The 21,498-nt window shown below is 39.0% G+C and overlaps 1 protein-coding gene across 2 annotated transcripts; it reads right to left on the reverse strand.

Annotated features, from left to right (window-relative positions):
* Positions 1 to 1,243: 1,243 nt before the first annotated feature.
* mpzl3 (myelin protein zero-like 3) lies at positions 1,244 to 21,400 on the reverse strand. 2 transcript variants are annotated; one of them, XM_085130412.1, is made up of 6 exons: positions 19,789 to 21,400; positions 14,307 to 14,473; positions 8,963 to 9,176; positions 6,662 to 6,818; positions 5,110 to 5,179; positions 1,244 to 4,904 (listed from the first exon to the last, which is right to left on the reverse strand). In XM_085130412.1, the coding sequence occupies exons 1-6, from the start codon at positions 19,796 to 19,798 to the stop codon at positions 4,824 to 4,826; spliced, it is 699 nt and encodes a 232-aa protein (XP_084986538.1). In that variant the 5' UTR covers positions 19,799 to 21,400; the 3' UTR covers positions 1,244 to 4,823. The 2 variants fall into 2 exon arrangements, with proteins under 2 accessions (XP_084986538.1, XP_084986537.1); XM_085130411.1 differs by lacking the exon at positions 19,789 to 21,400 and adding an exon at positions 17,740 to 18,282.
* Positions 21,401 to 21,498: the final 98 nt, after the last annotated feature.

Below are 21,498 nucleotides of genomic sequence, written 5' to 3' on the forward strand. Positions count from 1 at the left end.
CTGGTCTGATGCTTTAGCCTGCTAGGTGACGCATCGTGTATGTCACTATTGCAAAAAAAACAACCTTGGAGAAAAAAGGGGGAAACAAATCTTGTGGACTAAGTGGAAGCAGACACAGCGTCACAAGTAATAAAATGACTCACTGTTGAGTAAATTTTAAGCATGATTGGAAAGAAACCACAACTGCGATTCAGTGAAAGCAAGATCGAATAAAAGTAAATACTAAGAAAAAGCAGTGATGCAAAGATGGATATGCATGGGTGGGTATATGTGTGCTTGTGTAGTGATATTTCTCTTCTTTACTTTCTTTCATATGTTTATGAAAGTGTAAATACATATGCACTGCAGTACTATATAGACAGTAATTTTATGTTTTAAGTTGTTTTAAGAGAGCACAATGCTAAAAGCAAAAACAGAAGGTTACGGGTGGAGGGAGCGGGGATCGGCTCGATATCAAATCAGCAAATTTTTTGAATGTTTTCTGCTCAACCACTTCCAATTTGCATAAAAATGTTCGATAAAAATGCAAGGATCAAACAAATGTAATGATTGTTGTGAAATTTTGGGATTTTGTTTCATATTTCAAATACTTTTCAATATGTATTGTTTTGAAAAACGGTCCGTTGACCCACATTCAAGCCCCATTTTTCATATATTAAAATCTGAGGCAATATTTGAACATGAATATTTCAAAAACTGTTAAAGATAAAAGCCTTTTTCCTCTACTGGTCTTTCATGCTATCAAAATGAATCAAATTCTAAAATATGGGACAGATATATTGAATTCAAAATCCTGCTCCTCACATACAAGGTCTTAAATAATCAGGCCCCATCTTATCTTAATGACCTTGTAGTACCATATCACCCTATTAGAGCACTTCGCTCCCGCTCTGCAGGCCTACTTGTTGTTCCTAGAGTATTTAAAAGTAGAATGGGAGGGAGAGCCTTCAGTTTTCAGGCCCCTCTTCTGTGGAACCAGCTTCCAGTTTGGATTCAGGAGACAGACACTATCTCTACTTTTAAGATTAGGCTTAAAACCTTCCTTTTTGCTAAAGCATATAGTTAGGGCTGGACCAGGTGACCCTGAATCCTCCCTTAGTTATGCTGCAATAGATGTAGGCTGCCGGGGGATTCCCATGATGCATTGAGTTTTTCCTTTCCAGTCACCTTTCTCACTCACTATGTATTAACAGACCTCTCTGTATTGAATCGTATCTGTTATTAATCTCTGTCTCTCTTCCACAGCATGTCTTTATCCTGTCTTCCTTCTCTCACCCCAACCGGTCGCAGCAGATGGCCGCCCCTCCCTGAGCCTGGTTCTGCCGGAGGTTTCTTCCTGTTAAAAGGGAGTTTTTCCTTCCCACTGTCGCCAAAGTGCTTGCTCATAGGGGGTCATATGATTGTTGGGCTTTTCTCTGTATCTATGAAGCGCCTTGAGGCGACATTTGTTGTGATTTGGCGCTATATAAATAAAATTGAATTGAATTGAATTGAATTGAATTGAATATATTAAAAAATGTCAGATAATTGGCTGGTTAAAGTATGAAAAGTCCACATCTGGGAACTCCAGAGTTTTGTTCTGTCTGGATTAGACTATGTGCTGATTTTTGTTTTTGTTTTGTTTTTTTTTTCATTTTTGCTCAATCCAGCATGAAAGTTGATGAAAGTATCACTCTCTTTATTTTTGTCAGCAATTATTCGTGTTCTATTTTTGCATTATTAGGAAATGTAACAACACACAATCTGATGTATTTTATTAGCATGTGCTCAAGTATGGGACTTTTTTTTTTTTTTTTCATTTGAACTGAACATTCAGACATTTTTAATGTATCTGTTCCAAATTAAATATCCTGAATCATGTTAATGATTCAGGAAAGAGCAGTGAAAAGTCTTATGTCTTTTTTCTTCAATAGTTTTTGAGACATTTATGTTCAAACATCGCCTCAAATTTCAATGTGCAAAAAAACGGTGCAAAAGTGGGCCATTGTGAAAATCTCAAACCGTCATTCGAGAGATACCATTATTTGAATTCTTCTTATCGACTACTTTATTTTGGTAAAGAAAAAAAGATGCTTTGTGTGAGTATTTTACTTATTATAATTACAATATGTATTATAATAAATACATACTTAATAGTCTATACCTTCCCCTGAAACATCTAAAAGGTCTGAGAATAGTATTTTTGGTTATTTGGTACTGAGGTCATAAATTAACAACCCAAGGTAAAAAAAAATTAAAAAAAAGCATACATGTCCTTCTTTTACACTTCAGGCTAGCATTGAAGGCAACTGTAGGCTGAAATATTACCACTGTTGCTGACATAGCTGGTCATCTTCCCCCCATGGAAAAAACAAATCTCCAGGGTAATTTGTGTATTAAGTATTGTATTTGAAATCTTGCCCTGTCTACATAAATCTAATTCACTTCAATGAAAATACAGACTAAGGCTAATCATTAATCATCAGCAGGCAGACTGTGCTAGTTTACACCTGCAGACACAAAAACTCGATTCTGCACTCTCTGAATGTCTTATTGATGGGCAGGCAGAGTGCAGATAGCTGTGTGGAGTGATCTGGGATGAATGATCTGTTTCTGAATGCGACACCATGTGGACACAGTGTGCCCGGAGAGGCAATGAAACAGCCATTTGAACTTGTCCACCAGTTTAATGGTTTTGGTCCCAGTGGTTCCAGATTCTTCCAGGTCTATTACTGAGATGGAAATACACTCACAACCAGTTTACACTCACCACTTGCACCAGTAAGTAGGCCTTTGATGTAAAAGCACAGGGAGAACAACCACACAGGAAAGGCCCCAGCTGACCAGGACTTTCAGTGTCACTGCGCCAATTTTCCACCCTAAGCTCACTGCTTGCTCTGTTTACACGTGGGATATCTGCATTATTGAAGAGCACTCATTGCTTTTGCAACAGGTCGAATAATACAACGCAAAAGATAACCATGTGTGTCTGATTTTAGGTCCAAACATAACACTTATCTGGCTATAAAGACCATGTGACAATCCTAACACTCAGTGGTAGTGAGTTTTCCCAGTGGGGGAGCAGATGGTTTATTGATCATTGTTGGGTCTACTTCCCACGAGATGCTGCTTTAGAGGAGTTTCTTTCAACACTTTCTCCGATTTCCAGCCAGTAACAATATCCGACAGCACAAATAGATTTAGGTAAATAAGGTAAATCTGCAGCACTTCCACTAGGGGAAAATCATAATCGCTACTAAACCCAAAGGCAGACTTTAGGTTGATAAAAACAGATGTTCTGCAAAATGTTTTGCATAATTGAGCATTTAGAAAGATGGATGTTATGTGGCTGAATATTTGGAGCAGTAAATCTCTGCAGGTAAGTGATATTATGAGACCGGAATGATACTATGATACTATATCCTCTTAGCATGGAAAACAGAACATCTGAAGCGTCTCCTAAACAAGGTTTATCCAGAAATTTGAGTCCGGGCAACAGTCCAACTGTTTCCTTTCTTCAATCAGTTTTTTTTAAATATATTTTTTTCCTGCTTGACACGAGTAAGCTGTTGCCATGGCAGTTCAGATGAAGGAGGAATGATAATTGTTTCACCACAGCAGTTTGTGAATTATTAAAACCTAGAGGACATGAATGAGCAGGCTGAGAAGTAGAAAAGAAATGAGACAGAATGAGGACTTGTCGCTTTCAGTGCGTTTTGCTGGAGACTGTTTATTGGATCTTTTCATGTCTCTCAAGGCCCACGACTGTGTAGATGAGACAGACGCAACCACAAATTTACAAGTAGTTCCAAGACTCCAGCGTGTCCTCAGAGTTTTTAAAGGAATATTCAAGAACGTTCATGAATAGTTGAAGAGATCCATTCATGAATAGTGCAACAGAGCAAACAAGGAGAATAAGGGAGAAAATGGTGGCAGTGCGCCATGAACTTTAACATCAAATTATCTCAGTAGAAGTTAAATACAGATCCATCACTTTAATAAAAAAATAAGAATAAACAATTTCTTTATATTAAGTACAATCATTTTTTAAAGCAATCTTCTTACAAAGCCAAAAGAATCAGCTCAATTTATTTGTGAAAAGGAGATGCAAAAGCACGGTGTGCATCCAAAACCAACCGTTATATTACATTACGTAACCACATCTACAGTCAAACACAGGACTTCCCTCCAAACAACTATCCAAAAGCAAATGCATACAGTTATTGCTGGAAGTGAAACAGAGTACTGACTATAAATACCATGAGTGATCTCAGTTAATGTTTATTTTTTATTTTACAAATATTAATGATATAACAGAAATGTTCCACAAGAGTAAAACAGAGACACTGACAGATATCACACAGCCACTCTGACGGGGGCAATAAATTAGAAAAAAAATGTATGCATCTCCAAAAAACTAACAAAAACAAAAGAAAAGAATATTTGTGGTTGCATACATTGCATACACAAGGACAGTTTGCCAAACAGTACCAGCCATGGTGCTTTGTGCACACAGAATAAAAAGTAAATACCATATTCACACCACAGACTTTAGATTTCTCTCTCCAGCTCCGTCGTGTGAAATCAATCAAAACAGCCTATAAATTCTAGCTTTCTGGGTTTTGGGGGAGGGGGTTGCATAAGCTTGGGAATACAAAAGAAAATCTAATTATTTGTATAGTGTTAAATATATGGAGCATTTACCAAAGGGGTCGCCAAAACAAACCTCATCACCAAGTGGTGGAGTGGCTGAGTGGTGGACTGTGGCATAGAAGACAGAAATCCTGCATTGATTTCCTATAAAGTACCAGGCTGCAGTTACATCTCCTGACCACCGGGGTTCTCTAGCAGTGGGAGTCAGCATAGCCTTCGGCTTCAGGAGGCCTCTTTTTAAAGTCTTTTAAGTAATACTCTTCATCTGAGTCCTGGAAAAGAAAAGGAATAAATACTTATGGACAGGTACACACAAAGACACAGAACAGCTACACAGAAAAAATGAATCAATAATTTACAAATCCCAAAGTCCTGTTGTCAGACACCGAGGTCATGTAAAATGAATCATGTGAAATGTATCTCGCAGACATGTCTCAGTAAGTTATTTATGGCTTTGTAGAAATTCTGTACTCTTACCATCACATATAGGTCAGGGCATTTGGCCCTATCTTCTTTGTGTGTGTATCCTGGGATGCCATATTCATCCCTGATGAATGCAGAACAGACAGCAAAGTTAGTTAAGAACGACAATCACATGTTTGCAAAGTAAAAACCTGCCTGTGCTGTTTAGATACAGTACGTACAAATCACCTTTCAAGCCCACAATAAAACATGTACTTTTCAACTGAGTCTCTCCATTTGTTGTTTCCACTTATATCCATGTTTGCCACATTCAGTCTTTAATTGGGCAGCAATTTAGGATATATTATCAGCTGCTAAACTGTATTTGAAGACCCAGTTTAGCTTTTTCCTCTTCATCTGAAAGAACAATGCCATCTGCCATAAATCTAATAGTGGACTATTACCTTCCCGCTGGCTCACTCGCTAGGTCACCATTGTGGCAGTCATCGATACGTCACTGATGTCTCGTTAGAGAGTTTCTCATGCCACAGTCGCATTGACTCCAGCTGTAGTATTTATTTTGCTGTGGAGATCCACTGCAAACTAGGGCCACTCTGGTTTCAACTTTTCCTTCTAAGCTACAGGAGAATTGTTTCATGTTTTGTAGTGTGAGCTCAGAGCAGAGCAAGGACTACCATCATGGACGTTCATCCAAGGGAGGGAGGGAGAGGCAAACTGATTTTAAAACCCTGTAATTCAGCTCCACAAAGTAGCTGTCCATTAAAATCTTTGCACAGGAGCACCTTACACACTATATTATTTTAAAGTATATTTTCAGACAGACAGCAGCGTGTGCACATTTTTGATGCATACATTTGTATAAATATGTTTATATACTGGTATATATTATTCCCCATTAAAATGAATCCCATTTAATTATGTGTCAGTTAAGCATTAAGATGGAGCAAGCGCTCAGTTAGCTTGGCAAAGCATAAAGACCAAAAACAAGGAAGACAGGCTAGTTCGCCCAAAGGTAACAACATCAGATTTTCAGCAATTACAAATATCACTGATAAATATACTCTAATTAAAATATTTTGGCCTTTTTACAAGTTTTCTATTCAGTGTTAAATAGCCAATTTTTGTTATTCTCTTATTTTCTACTGTAAAGACACATTTGAGTGTAGTTAACAGTATAAAAACAGGAAAAAGTGAAAAGACAAAAGTGAAGCAATTTTTTAAAAAGATAAATGGTAACAGTGGCAAGCTGCTTATATATATGTATATAATGTCGTAGAGCACCTAAGATGAATGTGAACCACAACTGCAAGCCAGTACTTGTTTTAAAAGCTTTTTCCTGTATGAACCAGTGAAAAACAAGCCAGTACTGGCTGAAACCTTATGTGACTTCTAATCACATGACATACCAGCGAGAAGACAGTTAAAGAGTGATTGATAGCCACTCTTCAGAAGCAAACACCCATTTTAAACTTAGATTCATGTTTAACGTTCATTAAATCCATTTGAAAAAGAATGTCTATAACCATCAATCCTATTTATCACCTGCTGTGACCATCTTTATCCCCTGGAGAGCCTCACCAGTGATTGGCAGAATGCATCTACTCACCCCTCTGTGATCTCTATGGGTGATCTGTGGGCCTTTGATTGGTTACGCTCTTTCTTGGGACACATCATCCGTCCGATAAGAATGAGGGTTATGACAGCAGAGGGGAGGAGGATGAAAAAAAGGAGGACTGCAACATCTGAGAAGCGAATGCTGGGCACTGAGGAGGAGAGTGTTTGGTCATCAGGGGCACAGTTACATGATGTTTATGATCACACATCTACAGGACTTCATACAAATCTGCACTTGGCAGTCACCACATATACACACACTGTCACACAGACTGTAAACTGTATACATACTATATACAGCAGCTCTGAGTGCCACTATACAGTTGATGATAGCACGGAAAATGTGAAACGGTACATAAAAAAATATTCTAATATTCTTGCAGAGAAGCGATGAAAAGATACATGGCTCACGTCTTTACAGTAAATATGCAGCTGAAGCCAGCAGCTGATTAGAACAGCTTGCCTGTCTTTACCCATAGGTAACAAATCCACCAACCAACATATCGCCAAAGCTCCCTGACAAAAAGTTCATTGCTAATCTGTACAGAAAGAGAAAAAAAAAAAACAACAATGGGCCATTACAGTGGGGCTACATGCCAGACTCCTCCCTGGCAGAGAATAGCAACCTCCTGGTTGGGTGGAAGCTGTTCCCAGAAAAATACAGTCAAGATTTCACATGTTCATTTTAGGTACCAGAGTTACAAACTGCACAGACAGGAGTGGGTTCAATCTTCCCTTCTAGGTTTTTATAAGCAATTCAAAATGTGATGAGCTACACTTCAGTCATCTTCTAATCATCTACCATCCACTCATAGCTGACGCAGGTTAATACATGTGAGACCAAATGCTTAAATCATGACAGGCTTACACAAACACAACATGGATGTTTGGATTAGTCTGCCATCCATTAAACTGTGAGGCTGGCACTGGAATTTTAAGCCTTTCCCAAATCAGCCCAGTGTCTGCATGCACACACTGTACAACTGATAATGAGAGGCACCAAATCCAGACACCTGAGTTGAAGTCAGGACAAACACAGAAAGAGTCTGAATGCAAGACAAGGATTTGACTTGTTAGTAGGGGTGGGCGATATAAATGATATACGATAGAAACGATATAAATTTGGCCAACGATAGAGATTTTGACTATATCGCTATAGCGCATGTTGATGATGTCATCAAGCTGCGCCTGTTTTGGTCGAAAGCATCGCAGCGGCTGAAACCATTATCATCTGCAAATTATGCCGGGCGACAGTCATAGCAAAGAGATGAAGCACTTTTAAAATATGGGGAAAGCCAAAAACTGCGCTTCACTTCCGTAACATTGATTCATTAATGTTGAATTCTCTCGCAGCTGTTCTATTCCCATGTTGTTGCAGTATATTAATAACTAACCTTGTATTGTGGATGAATAATCTCAGTTGTTCTCCTGACTGAAGTTTGCCCCATGTATAGCATCCTGCTATGCAATTGCATTTGTCCCTGACCACCAGAATCCCTCACGTTAACTTTTATCGAGTGGAAAAAAAAGTTGGTTCATCCTACAGCTTCACTGTGCTAATGTTATGCTAACATAGCTGTGTCGCTAGCAATCACGTAGCACAACATTATATACCAGGTAGTCCAACTTCAGTAACCATGCAAACGCCACTGCTGTTTAGTTTTCTGTCTTAATTTATGTTGGAAGTGGTAGCAGAGCTGTACATTTTAATTAGTTTCAAAAAATCTCTGTCAGAACATGGTATGAAATGTTTAGGTGTAAACTAGCGAGCTAACTTCCTGTTAAATTTAATAAATTCTGTTTTCATGGATGCATGGATGTAAAACTTAATTGTTACACCCGATAAAGCAGCAACGCTGATGATTTAATTAAAGATGAAAGAATTTAGACCATTTTTAACTCTTAGTGTTCGTTTGACTTTGGGACCTGAAGTGAACGGAGTTTTGGACCCAGATTACTCCGCGAAGCTCCTCACTATGGCAGCCGTAATGCTCTGACAATCCATCAAGCAGTGCGGCTTACCAAAGTTGTACTAAAACATTTTTAACAGATTTCTGCACGCCCAAATCGGTTCGAGGTCAGTAAGCACAACCAGAATTCATACATAAGGCACACTCTCGATTTTTGAGAAAATTAAAGGATTTTAAGTGTGCCTTATAGTGTGGAAAATACGTTATACAGAAGAAAAGAATATATTGCGATATATATCGTTACCGCACATGCTTCAAATTATATCGCGATATGAATTTTAGGCCATATCGCCCCAGCCCTACTTGTTAGGTTAGCATCTTACCCCTTGGTGTGACAGTAAGTACAGAGTGTGAAGTCGTGGACCCATGGACATCAGGAGGGTTTCTGACTGTGCATGTAAAGGTCCCATTGTCATTCAGTGTGGCATTGATTAAAGAGATGGAAGCATCTCCACGTGCCGGGGTGCCTTGCCACCGGATTCGACCGCCGAACTGACCCTCTGTTGGCGGGTATGCCCGTGAGGAGAAGTGGAGAAACTGAAAGGAGAAAAAGACATCTTACATCTTTATATGAAAGACAGAGGAGTGGTTAAATGGCCTGAGCAAGCTGAAAATGATATTTGAGTGTGCAGTGAAATGTGGCTATGCATTGTGCATATTTCAACCTGCTGTGTCACACTAGGAGACTAATGCCTAAAACTAAATTAATGATCATTTTCCTGTTCAGAGAGCACATAATACTACTCATCATTTGCAAATCTAACTTGTCTGGAGAAACAGATGGTGTTGGGACATCCTTTCCTTGGGCAACATTGTTGACAGAAGGAAGAGGGCTCCTTGTTCAGTCTGAGAAATACGAATAAAATCCAGCAACTCCCAAAGGACATTCATGCTACTGCACAATTCTGCAGGAGTCTTAAAAACTGAATCTACGTCTGTGTTTAACATTTACCACATCAGTCTGTTTTCAACAGCAAACTCCATCCCTTTTATCACTCCCACATCAAGCTGACCCAGACCTCTCTACAACATGACATCCGGAGAATGAGTGTGCTGTGCATGTGGGTGGAAAAGAGGGGGATAAAAATGTGTAAACACGACAGAACATGTTTTGCACAGAGTAAACTAAGAGTGCAGAATGTGTGCTTTATTAAGTTTATGACACAACAATAAGCACAGACATGGGAGGAAAAGAAAAAAATGAAAGTAAACAAATGAAATACAAACAAGAAAAGGGTAAAGAATACAGTCTGGAAGTATGTATTTGTATTGATATGGTTTTCTGCTCCTATTTGAATAATGTGAATAAAACTCCACCAACATGAATCACAGGATTTAATAAGAATCTCCTTTATTAAGATAAAAACATAATTATCTATTTCCACAGCAATATCAGATTTGACCTAAACACTGATGTCATTTATAATCGCACCAGTTTCCACCTTTTTTACTCTCAGTATTACTGCTTGCACGCCTCCTCAAACACAGATGATATTAAACAAGATCACAACTTACAATGTTACAGTAAGTTTTAAAAAACAAAAACTTTACAAATGTTGATCTGAACATCAAAAATGTGAAAGAGTTGTTGACAGAGCCACTAAGAAACTGTTTGCAGTTATGTCACAACCCACTGAAAACACGTGCAAAGTTGTTGGTGTAGCATGCGCAAAATACCTACAAATTGTTGAGTGTGTGCTCTGTTAGCTGACAGTCACCCATAGTTTGCACATGAAATGCTGACAAACACAAACTACTCACCAAATGGTAGTGAAACTGAAAAGTGTGGTGCAAACAGGAAACGCAGACCTTTGAAATCTGTTTGTTGTAGCAGTAGAGCAAATGTTCTCCATTTCGGTTTGCACTGCACTTTTCACTGCCTGGAGAGTAAAAGGCAGGTGTTTGGAGAGAGGTTTGCATCTTTCATGCAAACTACAGATGGCTCCAACAACTTGCTAATAAACAAAGTTTTTAGTGCTCTTTGCGACTGATTTCACGTGGCTGATGCCTGAGCTGTCCCGTGCTAGGCTTCTGACATATGGCAATTTAGACACAGAACATTTTCCGAAAAATTTCCAATATAAATACAGATGAATCCATGCCCAGAGACCGCTAAACATACATGTAATTTCCTACAACTTAACCAGACAAGTATTTGAGCTAATACACATAATGACAAGTAGTACGCTCAAGTAGAACTGATAGCAGAGATAATCTAAGCCACTAAATGCAGTGATTCTTTGTGCTTTGTGCATTCACAAAGTGCTACAAACCCTAAATATAATCCCTCCCTTTCCTAAAAAGTACATGAAAATAAAAATGAACAAACACAATAAAGTTTTATATTATTTATAATGTATTCAAACTGGCTTCACAAACTCAGAACAATATTTACTTTGAAAAAAATCCAAGATTAGGTAAAAACGTTTGCCTTGTTTGAAGTTTATACATTTACTGCCTGAAGTGTGCAAATCTCTGTGAACACTGTCAACAAGGATAACTGCATATGATGTTCACAATAAACTGAGGCAGGAGAAAAGCAAAACCACAGAATCACCTGGATAATTACTAGGACTGATAAGGTTTTATGCTTTTACGGCCTCGTGCTGTAGAGGCTGGCAAAGATAAAGATGGTCATATCTGTGTTGCTCATTCTTGGTCGATCATTTAAAAGTTGGCAGAGCTCAGCCTACATGAGAAAAGCTTGAAATCAGTTACTACTACTAGACTCTGCTCAGGCTGAAAACAAACATTAGACCCAAAGGTACTTTTGAATTCATGAGAGATGCTGCAGCATGACTAAGGATGGAAGACTGTTTTCACCTGAGACCACATACATTTAAACAAATGCTTCCCCTGACTTGAGAAGCTTAGCAGCAACTTTTAGATCACAATAATAGATTTTAATGTAACATTATTCAGCAAAACCCAATAGCCAAATCCTTCAATTACCATCAGCTTCCACTGATTTTTGATTGAACATTCAGCCTCTCTTCGCCAATCTACAAAATTAATTCTCATCAGGACTGGAGGTAATTATGTAAGCCACTGAAGCACTGCAGCAATTCAGATTGACACTAAAGCTTTGGCAGCAAAATTATATTTTCTGATAGAGGTTTTCACATGCTTATTCATGGCCTCTCCCAGCATGATATACGAGCAGGGACACACAGGCCAATAAAGCAGCCAAAACTGCAAATGAAATTGGATGGGAAGTAAATGAAGGCTTAGAAGCAAGTCTGGAAGTTTCTAATTTTTATTTGTATGTACTGGTCACATCAGGAACCTGCCTCTTTTTATTTAGGTTGAGTTAGTTCTGATGAACTGCAGGAAAAGTGGGCTCCTTTTTTGTTAAGAAGCAGCTGGCTCCTCCTTTTTTCCCCCCACAAACAGCTGTATGGCTTTATCAAGCAATTACTGCAGACTGACACCCCAACGCTAATATAACATGCATCTCTCCCTCCACACAACTACATCTTAATGAGAGTGAACCAGCAAAACTCCATATCTGCAGAGCCACAAAGCATTAGCCTCTACTTTACTTCAAGTGCTCCTATAGGAAATGGTTACATAGAGGGTTGCAGCTACCACACTATGGATTCTCACAGTCCAAATGCAATTACACAGAACCACAGTGGATGGCTATCTTAAAGTACAAATGGAAATGCTTAAATTATGTGGTGTGTTTCCAGTGGATTGGTCAGTGAAACTCAAGCCACACTTAGAGGACTGAATGCAGTTATGGGTTAGGATGGATACATTTCAACGCACTTCGAACAAGACCACAATTCCATCGCATGAGGAGGGGTCTATTAAGGTAGCTCACTTTCTGGGGTTTTACCGAGGAAGCCACAAAAGATGGACTGGAACATGAATGGGTAAAACATGGACTTTTCTTTTTCTCTTCACACCGAGGTTCATAAATCAGATGAGTTTGGCATAAACAAAATTGTAATTAAACTGAATTTGCTTGAGGGTGTTGCTGCTATCACAGCAGGTGTACAGGTACGTTCAGAAATCAAGAGAAGTCGAGCTGGCCATGATTGCAAATAAAGCAATCACATATTCAAACAAGCTGTGTTTGCACAAAGTGGCGATGCATGTCACAAGCCTGTCTTATGAACAATTTCTGTGTGAGGACCTGCAAGTTCAAAAATATTTTATGTCTGTTAAACTGTTTTTTGGGGGTGTTTCTCAGATTTCCAGCTGAAGAAATGTGTACAAATGATGTGTTTCGCAACAGAGGGCCTAAAGATCAAATTTAAAATGGGCTCTTTGACAAGATGTCTGTTACGTGTAGACATAGCACTGGTTCATCCCATGAGTTAGGTGCCTTTTCAATGCTTGAATGATTCCTAGGTCAGTGTTATGTTGCTTATGAAGGACTGTACTGAGAATAAGTGAAAAAAAACAACCAGTGTGAAAAGAAAATCTTTGAAAGACTTTATGACAAGAAACTCTGGCCCCTTGAAAGCAAGAAAGAAGACATGAAGTGCAGGTCAGGAGGACCTTGGAGATATAAATACTGTCTGGAGTCTATATTTTATCTTTCAATAACTTCAGCCTACAGTGATTGTGAAGCAACGTATCTGACATGTTTCACAAGGATTTTCTTGTTTTGTCTTGTTTTGCCCCACCTTAATAATCCATAGCTCCTTCCCTGCCAGGCTGAGTCATGTTTAGTTCAGTTCACCTACACTTTTTATTTCAGTTCAATGAAATCTAATTACAAAGACTTCACAAAATGCATTACATTTCTACAGTCAGTGTCAGAGATTTTGTCTTAATCTCTGTCTCTCTTCCACAGCATGTCTTTTATCTCCCTTCTCTCTCCCGAACTGGCTGCGGCAGTTGGCCGCCCCTCCCTGAGCCTGGTTCTGCCAGAGGTTTCTTCCTGATAAAAGGGAGTTTTTCCTTCCCATTGTCGCCAAAGTGCTTCCTAACAGGGGGTCATATGATTGTTGGGTTTCTCTCTGTATGTATTATTGTAGGGTCTACCTTACAATATAAAGCGCCTTGAGGTGACTGTTGTTTTAGCGCTGTATAAATTAAATTGAATTGAAATTGAATTGAAAAAAAGTCTTAGCAGCAGCCCATAATATTTTTTAAAAAAATGTATATTTAGTTAACTGTTACCAGACAGACAGCCACCAATAAATGAATCTATGAACCGTTGACATAGAAAAATTGGCTACTGAGAACAGTGATTTAATCATCCTGCGAAGGAAACAAAAAACAAACAAAAAAAAAAAAAAAAAACAACAACCCCATAATCCTGTTTATCTGTTACCAAATTATAGTCGTGGTCTTCTAATTTTCATGTGTGATAATAAGTCATCATTAGTTAGTTCAGTAAATAATGTCATTACTGGGAGCACAGCTTTGATCTCTCTATGCTTTTACAGAGTAATACTTTCAACTGACATCTACATTCAGCCGGTGCACTACAGTGTTAATTTGTTCTCTTGTCCAATTATCTTTTAATGTGTAAAACTCCCAAAATGAGTCAATTACAGGTGTTTTAGAGAAAATGCATGTTTCTGAAAGAGCTGACTGAACATTACACCTACAGACTTTAACATTTCACTGCAGTTATGGCTGCAAATAAAGCATACACATTATTTTGCAACACAGCCTTGAAGTTGATTTGGATAAAAGTATACTCACCATCATTGGTGGACCTCCGCTCTGCGGCCGGTAAGACCAGTCAACTGTCATCCTACTAGTTGGCCTACTTGTGGAAGTAAATGAACAGGACAATGTGACAGTATCTCCTTTAGATGCATGGACCTCTGGTGGTGTAGTCACTGTGATAGAGGAGACTGGGGAAGGAGCTGGAGGTGAAATATTATAGTAGAAAAAGAAGAAGAAGAGAGATCCACTGGTCAGAGATGAAAGCCAGCCAGAAAGAAAAATGGGAGAGTCATGTACAGATTTACATATTTGTGTGTAAAGCAGGAAGGAGAACACAATGTGAGTGACGTTTTACCCACTGCAAAATAGAGTGTGCAAATATGCTCACACCAACATCCTCCGGATAGACACAGAACTGACTGACGCTAATGCAAGTTACTCATCCGACTCTCTTGCTGAATTGGACAGACCTTGTTTTACATTTGTATCTCTCAGGGGCCTTCAGCTCTGTCTCGCTCTAGATGGCTTTTCATTGTTATTTCTTCAGTGATAATACCAAGGGACTCAACATCAGCACTGTCCACAACAAACCGCTCAACTACACCTATAAACAAAACAAAACTAACTAACTAACGGCTTCTCTTGCTAGTGCTTGCACACACACCATGAAGACTGGATTCAAAACACAGTGGACAGACTGTGCAGCAAGGTTTGAAATTTCACCCTGTTCACTATCTTTGTTTAACATGTTGATTGCTAATTAGCAGTAAAAATAAAGTGCAAAGTTTGGTGCGATGTGACACTACATTAAAAAAAAAAAAAAAATCAGTTCCATTTACCCTAATAGGACCTTAGGGATCTGTGGCAAATTTCACAGCAATCTAGCCGACAGCTTTGCCAAAATGATTTGTTCTGAACCACAGACACCAAGCTTCTCGCGGCCAATCTATCCAGACATGGTTATTTCAATAAATGCATAAAACTGCTGCTTACAGAAAATGTAGAGGATCACCAACATGACCAGAAATGATCCTTGAGAGACTCTGTGCATCTGGAGCCATTTTTTGTTTTGTTGTTTTATGCAGTAACTGTAAAGGTATTTTCACTCTCAAGATGAAATGTCAGCATTGCTGTGGTGCATGCCACAGTCACCTCCTCTGGGGCTAATGAAAATTCTGGCTATGTGATAGATTTCCGACTGAAGCTGTCACTGGTAGACTGATAAAACAGCCTGACCAACTTTGACTCGAACTAAAGTGAATAAAAGCATCATCATGGTGCAACATTGTCCCCTTCAAGACAAAGTATTTATGTGAAACCGGCTGCATTTTCCCTTCAGGTATCTCTGACATTAACACACTGCTTTTGGAGGGCAAAAATGAAAGAGCCCTTCATTTCCAGAAAAAGCCTCAACATGCATTTTCTTTAAGAATTTACCAAAAGCAAAATAGAGCGATCTCCTGATATAACCAATCTTATTAGAACGACACCACTGCTTTCACCAAGCATCCCAAGGGACATGATAAGGCCGAAGTTTATACTAAACAAATGAGCAGAAGAGATCTCATCCAATCAGCCCGATTCATCGACAAAGACCTTGCAAAGCAATCTCTGCAAAAAAGTGGAAATAAAACTCAAACATATTTTTTGACAATACAACACACAAAACGTGTTTTGAAACTGAGGCATTTTACTCTTTCATAAAATACATAACCTCATTTTGAATTTGATGGTAGCAACACGTCTCAAAAAAGTCAGGATGTGGAAAACAAACACCTGGAAATGTAAGAGGCACTAAAAAGAAACAGCTGGGGGACTTTTTCAACCAATTAGGTTTATTGCAATTAGGTCAGCAGCATGATTGAGTATTAAAAACCAGCTTAGAGAGGCTGATTTCTTTCCACATTTTTTTTCCTTTAGCTTATGCTGGTGGGCTGAATTTCACCAGTCTGCAATAAACTGCATTTTCAAATTGTGAAACAATTTCAAAAACAATGTTCCTCAAGGTAGAATTGTGAAGAATATGTTAGCATCTACAGTACATTCACTAAACGATTCCAAGACTTTGGAGAAATCTCTGTGCGCGAGGGGCAAAATCACACAAATTCAGGTTAAAGCTATCATGCAAAGAAGAAGCATCAACACAATACAGAAAGGCAAATTCACTTAAAACAGAGACAGAACATAAATAATCTGACCACAGAATAGCATTAAATCTTAAATTATTTTTGGAAAACATGGACACCACATCCTTTGGACTAAAGAGGAAACGGGAACAATCTGGCTTGATATCACTGCTCACTTATAAGTCCTGCATCTTTGAGAGTACAGGGGTGCATTAGTGCCTATGGAATTGGCACCACCATTGCTGAAAGGTATATGCAGGTTATAGAGCTGCACATGCCCCCATGCAGACAACGTCTTTTGCAGGGAAGGCCTTCCATATTTTAGCAAGACAATGCTAAACAGTCAGGTGCACAGTGAAGTCCCCGGTCTCAATTTTTGGGACACATTGCTGCCATCAAATTCAAAATGAGCTAATATTTGTCTTAAAATAATACATTTCCTCAGTTTAAACATTTCATATGATCTCTAAATTCTATTAACAATTAAATTTGGGTTTATGAAATATTTGAATCATTGCATTGTTTTTAGCTACATTTCACACAGCATCCTAGCATTTTCACAGAACTGCGTTTGTGGACATGCTGATGTTACACCAACCTCCTGTTTTATGTTGTCCACGACAGTCATGACTCCATTTTCACAATTTATATTTCTTATTTTTTGAAAGTCTGCCCACAGTTCAGCGCCATCTATGTAATTTGCCCGGCAAAATGCCGTGGTCTTGTGTTACTGAATACCAACTGTATGATTTTTTTTTCCCCCCACGGCTGGTTTCATAACTAAGGTCTATTATTATGCTTATTATTAAGAGCCGAGCGTGTGTGGCTGTCCCCAGGGTAGCTACATTAGCAGGCCTCTGTGGATTATTAGGCTTATTACCACAAGAGGGAATCATTAATTAGTTGACAGTGACTTAACTCTTGTCTGAGTAGAGTTTACTACAACTTCGTGGTGTTTACTGGATTACATTTAATATATTTTATATTCACTGGTTTGTATTATATATTCACTGGCAGTGTATATCTAAAACGAAAAGCTATAAACGAAAAAAAACTACAAATAAATATGGCGTGCTGGGTCTATCGAAGTGTTGAGTAGGCTTTAGACCCAGAAGGCCTCCATTGCCTTGGGCATTTATGTGATAGCCTTAAAAACGAAACGTGTAATGTACAACTAACAGTGGTGAGCTAACGACACTGAAAACTCAAACGTCAACTAAATTTTAAACAGCCTGTGTTTAACGAGTTATTGCGGAAATGGGACATAAGACGCGACAGGGGTTGTGTGAGTATGGAGGCTCCAGTTTAAAAACAAGACAGCCGAGTCTCGGTCTACTCACCCAAACAGCAGAGCCAATACAGCAGCAAAACCACGTTCAGAGCGCTGGTTCTTCGGAGCGGTCGACGCATTTTAAAGTTGGGGGGAAAACAGGCTCCAATGCGTGAAGTTTAAAAAAAAAAAGGTCCAAAGTTGCGTCAAAGCTTCAGTAAAATTCCGCCCATAGTCAATTTTTCATGACTCAGTCTCCGATAGCCTCGCCTAGGCGGACCGCCCTACCACTACCTGCCAAACAGGTGTATCAGGAAGTGGCGCTCAGACAGTAAAATTAATTTTAAGCATAGGCGCTGAATACAAAGAGACGCAATTTATGATAAATGCAGCTATGACCCTCGCCTGATTCGTTAGTGTGTTTTTTATTACTCGCATGAGAAACTCCATGAAAATGCCACGATGGGACGCAAAACACTCGCGTAGTGACCCTGTTTTTCAGAATAAAGCAGCGATAACAAACGTATGAGACCACCACCCGATGTCAGGTTTATGCCACAGCTGCCCTAAATTAACAGTATCTGTAATTACCAAAACATTTTTTTTTATGTTTGTGTAATGGTTAATTTGGCAGTATGAACAAGCTCTTTAATCAAAATATTGTTTGGAGTGCTAAAATTCTCAAATTTACTCTTTAACAAAAAAAGAATAACGAATATTATTTTATTTATTAAAATGCCCAATTGGAGTTATTTAATTAATAAAGCAAATAAACACGTTTTAGTGGTTGAGTATTATGCTTAATTCACTTATGATTCATCAGAAAAGGGCAGTGTGCCAACTCTTGTGTGTTGATGCAAGTATATGTGAACTTGTGTTGTGTATTTAAGCTGGTTAATTTCTAATAATAATAATAATAATACAACAAAACTGTTTTATTACGCCTGTTTTGAGGTTTTTAAAACAGACATTGGCCAAAAAGTACCAAAATGAAACCACATTAAACTGCAATAAACTTCCCCCCACCCACTCTCCTCTGTGTGTGGAGGCCTTATCTCCCAAGCCAACCCTACCCAGCGATGCTCTACTGGGACCTCTCCTGGTATTTCTAAGCATATTACACCACTATCGCTGTCCCCAATCGCATGTTTTTACCACTATAATTATATCCAGTAGGAGAACGGGTTTGTTTTTCCAGCCTCAGTGTAGTTTCAGCGGGATATTATGTTTTATCCCCCAATTACATGTTTGCACACATCGTTTGATGTTTGTGTCTTTATTTGGTCTGAATTCTCAGCTCCATTCTTATATTCAACTGCTCTGCCAGGGACCTTTTTCCCCTCTAATCTGACAGCAGCTATGGTTGCTGTAATGGGCCTTCATAACTTCATTTTACGACACATCAGCGTAAGAGCAGCATCCTCTATTACAGTGGCTCCAGCTCTCTGAAACAGTACATGTAATATATCAGCAGGCTAATATAATTGTTTGTAATGTGCAGTTCAGGATTTTGGGGGAGGGATTGCACCATGGCATTAACTTTCTCTGCAAGTAATCCCTTCTCTCTTAATCTTAATTTCAAGGAATCTTTCTTAATGTGTTTCATGAAATAGTAAGAGATCAAATAGATTTGTTCTTATTCCATGTAAACTGTGAGATGTGAGTGTGGCAGTGAATTCTGCCTAAAGACATCACCCTGGGATGGATGTACACAGTATTTTGTTTTTATTTTTTCTCTTCTTTTTGACAATATTTTTATCTACCAAAGGAGGGCTCTGCAGGGAAAAACCGACTGAGAACCACTTTGGTTGGTCAATTGCAGAATCTAAATTGATTGCAAAGTTTTTGTCCCCTCTCTCAGAGATGAGAGGCACAGGCCACAGGCTTTCTCCTCCTCCTCCCGTATCCATTCACAAGTACAGTGTTTGTGTTGTATCTGTTAACAGTATTATGTAACAGTTCCCACACTGAGGCAGGGATACCACCTCTCTTTTCTTTTTCTTTTTTTCTTTCTTTTGAATAGATGCTGAGTTGCAGACTCCTGGCTTACCAGGAAATGAGCACTAACACCTTCCATATTGTGGGATATCTTATAATCTGATCAAGTATAGCCTCTTACCTAGATACATGCAGGCACATCAGATGAATACAGGGGCTCTCTGTCTGGTTACAGTGGCGGGGTCTCAGTTTCAGCTGAAATCTTCTCAGTCACAATGAAGTCTGTCCCCGCTCACTGACTCTCCGGTGGCTCCGGTGGACAAGAGGCCCGTTCTTCTGTTGTCAACACTGGATGGGGCTAATAAAGGTGATCTTAAATTGTCATGGGCCAGATGGTATATGGGAACCATCATCCATCGGGCAAAAAAACAAGAAAAAGCAAAAACATGAGAATCCTGCAGTCTTTTCATCAGCTGATTTACACTGAAAAGCTGGTAAAAAGAAAAAAAAAGTCGAATCTGCTGCACTGGTTTGTGTATTTTAAAGGTTTTGCATACAGATGCATTTTCCTCAAGGCTGTCACAAGTAAGTACAACAACATTAGTCATAGCTGTACAAGCTGTACCTCTCACTGAGAATAAAGCTGACTCTCTGCCTTTAAAATAAATGTATTCATAACCAGTGAGTGGTTTTTTTTCTGCAACTCGCTGTGCATGTTTTCTGTGTGCACACACGCGCACAAATGAGTGTAAAGTCATTTGTTTCTACAACACTGTGCTAGGTACAGCCCACCTCTGGGTGTGGAATGCAGACTGGAAGGAGAAGGAGGAACGGAGCAAGACACGGCACAAGCAGGAAAAGGGAGTGAGTTCAAGAAAGACACGAATCATTTCTTCAACATTTACTTTACTGTGCGCTCTCTGTAGAATATAGAGGTGTTTTCTGGGTGCGTGGCAATGCTGAACACACTGTAAAAGACAATGGCTTGTTAAATGAGTCATGGGCGAGGAATGGCTAAGAGTACCTCTCCTGGGAGTTTAATTCTCAAATAGGTAAGAAGGATGAATGCACAAAGGGCAGATACACAGAAATCAATCACCTCGGTCGCATACGATGTGTTTCCTTTCAATGACAGGAGAGGGGAGGGGTTAAGAACAACAGCTGCATTGAAAATTTAATGCGTCTCCTGTCCTTCCCATCATGTTTCTGCTTGCCTGGCCAATAGATTGATAGCACAGAGAGTGGTGTCATTAAATTGGCCAAAAGTGTTTTGGGTGTTGCATTCAAATTTGGTCAATAAGGATAAATAATGCTCTAGAAAGTCAAAAATCAAGGTGTACATTATGTTATTTAAACATCCACAGCTGATTATTATTATTATTATTATTATTATTACTCTTTCTACTATGAAATATAATTATTTAACATCCCCCCTTCCATTTTTAGTTAACCCTCCTGCAGACTTGCTGACACTGTTAAAGTCTGTCACTCAGTAACTAAAGCTGGCCAGACTTTGATCGGTGCTCACAAATGGACTGCCAAACACACACACAAACACACAGACAAATGTATAGAGTGACATATTTGTAGACATGACCAATCAGAATTCAGCAAACAAACCCAGACTGAAGTGACAAAGGCAGGTATGAGCATACTGAACCTTCAAGGAATGAAACAGTGATTCAGGACATTAATGTTTACAGGTACAACAAGTGTAAAGCTCTCTAGACGCACAATAAACACGCAGCTGTAGATAATGCATTAAAGATAATGATGCATAATAAATGCTGGATAACAAGATTACTCTCTTACATAATAGATGACATATATCAAATCACACTGAGCTCTAAGTGAAGGTCCGCATGTCCAACTGAATGTAGTCAAGAGTCAA

This window comes from Neolamprologus multifasciatus, chromosome 14, assembly GCF_963576455.1.
Source record: "Neolamprologus multifasciatus chromosome 14, fNeoMul1.2, whole genome shotgun sequence".
Taxonomy (NCBI): Eukaryota; Metazoa; Chordata; class Actinopteri; order Cichliformes; family Cichlidae; genus Neolamprologus; species Neolamprologus multifasciatus.

Bases quoted from the DNA above. Each gene is read 5' to 3' on its own strand.
- mpzl3 (XM_085130411.1), bottom strand. From the start codon at position 17,809: ATGCGTCGACCGCTCCGAAGAACCAGCGCTCTGAACGTGGTTTTGCTG. The intron at 9,177-14,306 runs GTGAGTATACTT...TTCTCCTTTCAG, and splicing joins GCGGAGGTCCACCAATGATG to TTTCTCCACTTCTCCTCACG. The intron at 4,905-5,109 runs GTAAGAGTACAG...TTTCTTTTCCAG, and splicing joins GCCCTGACCTATATGTGATG to GACTCAGATGAAGAGTATTA.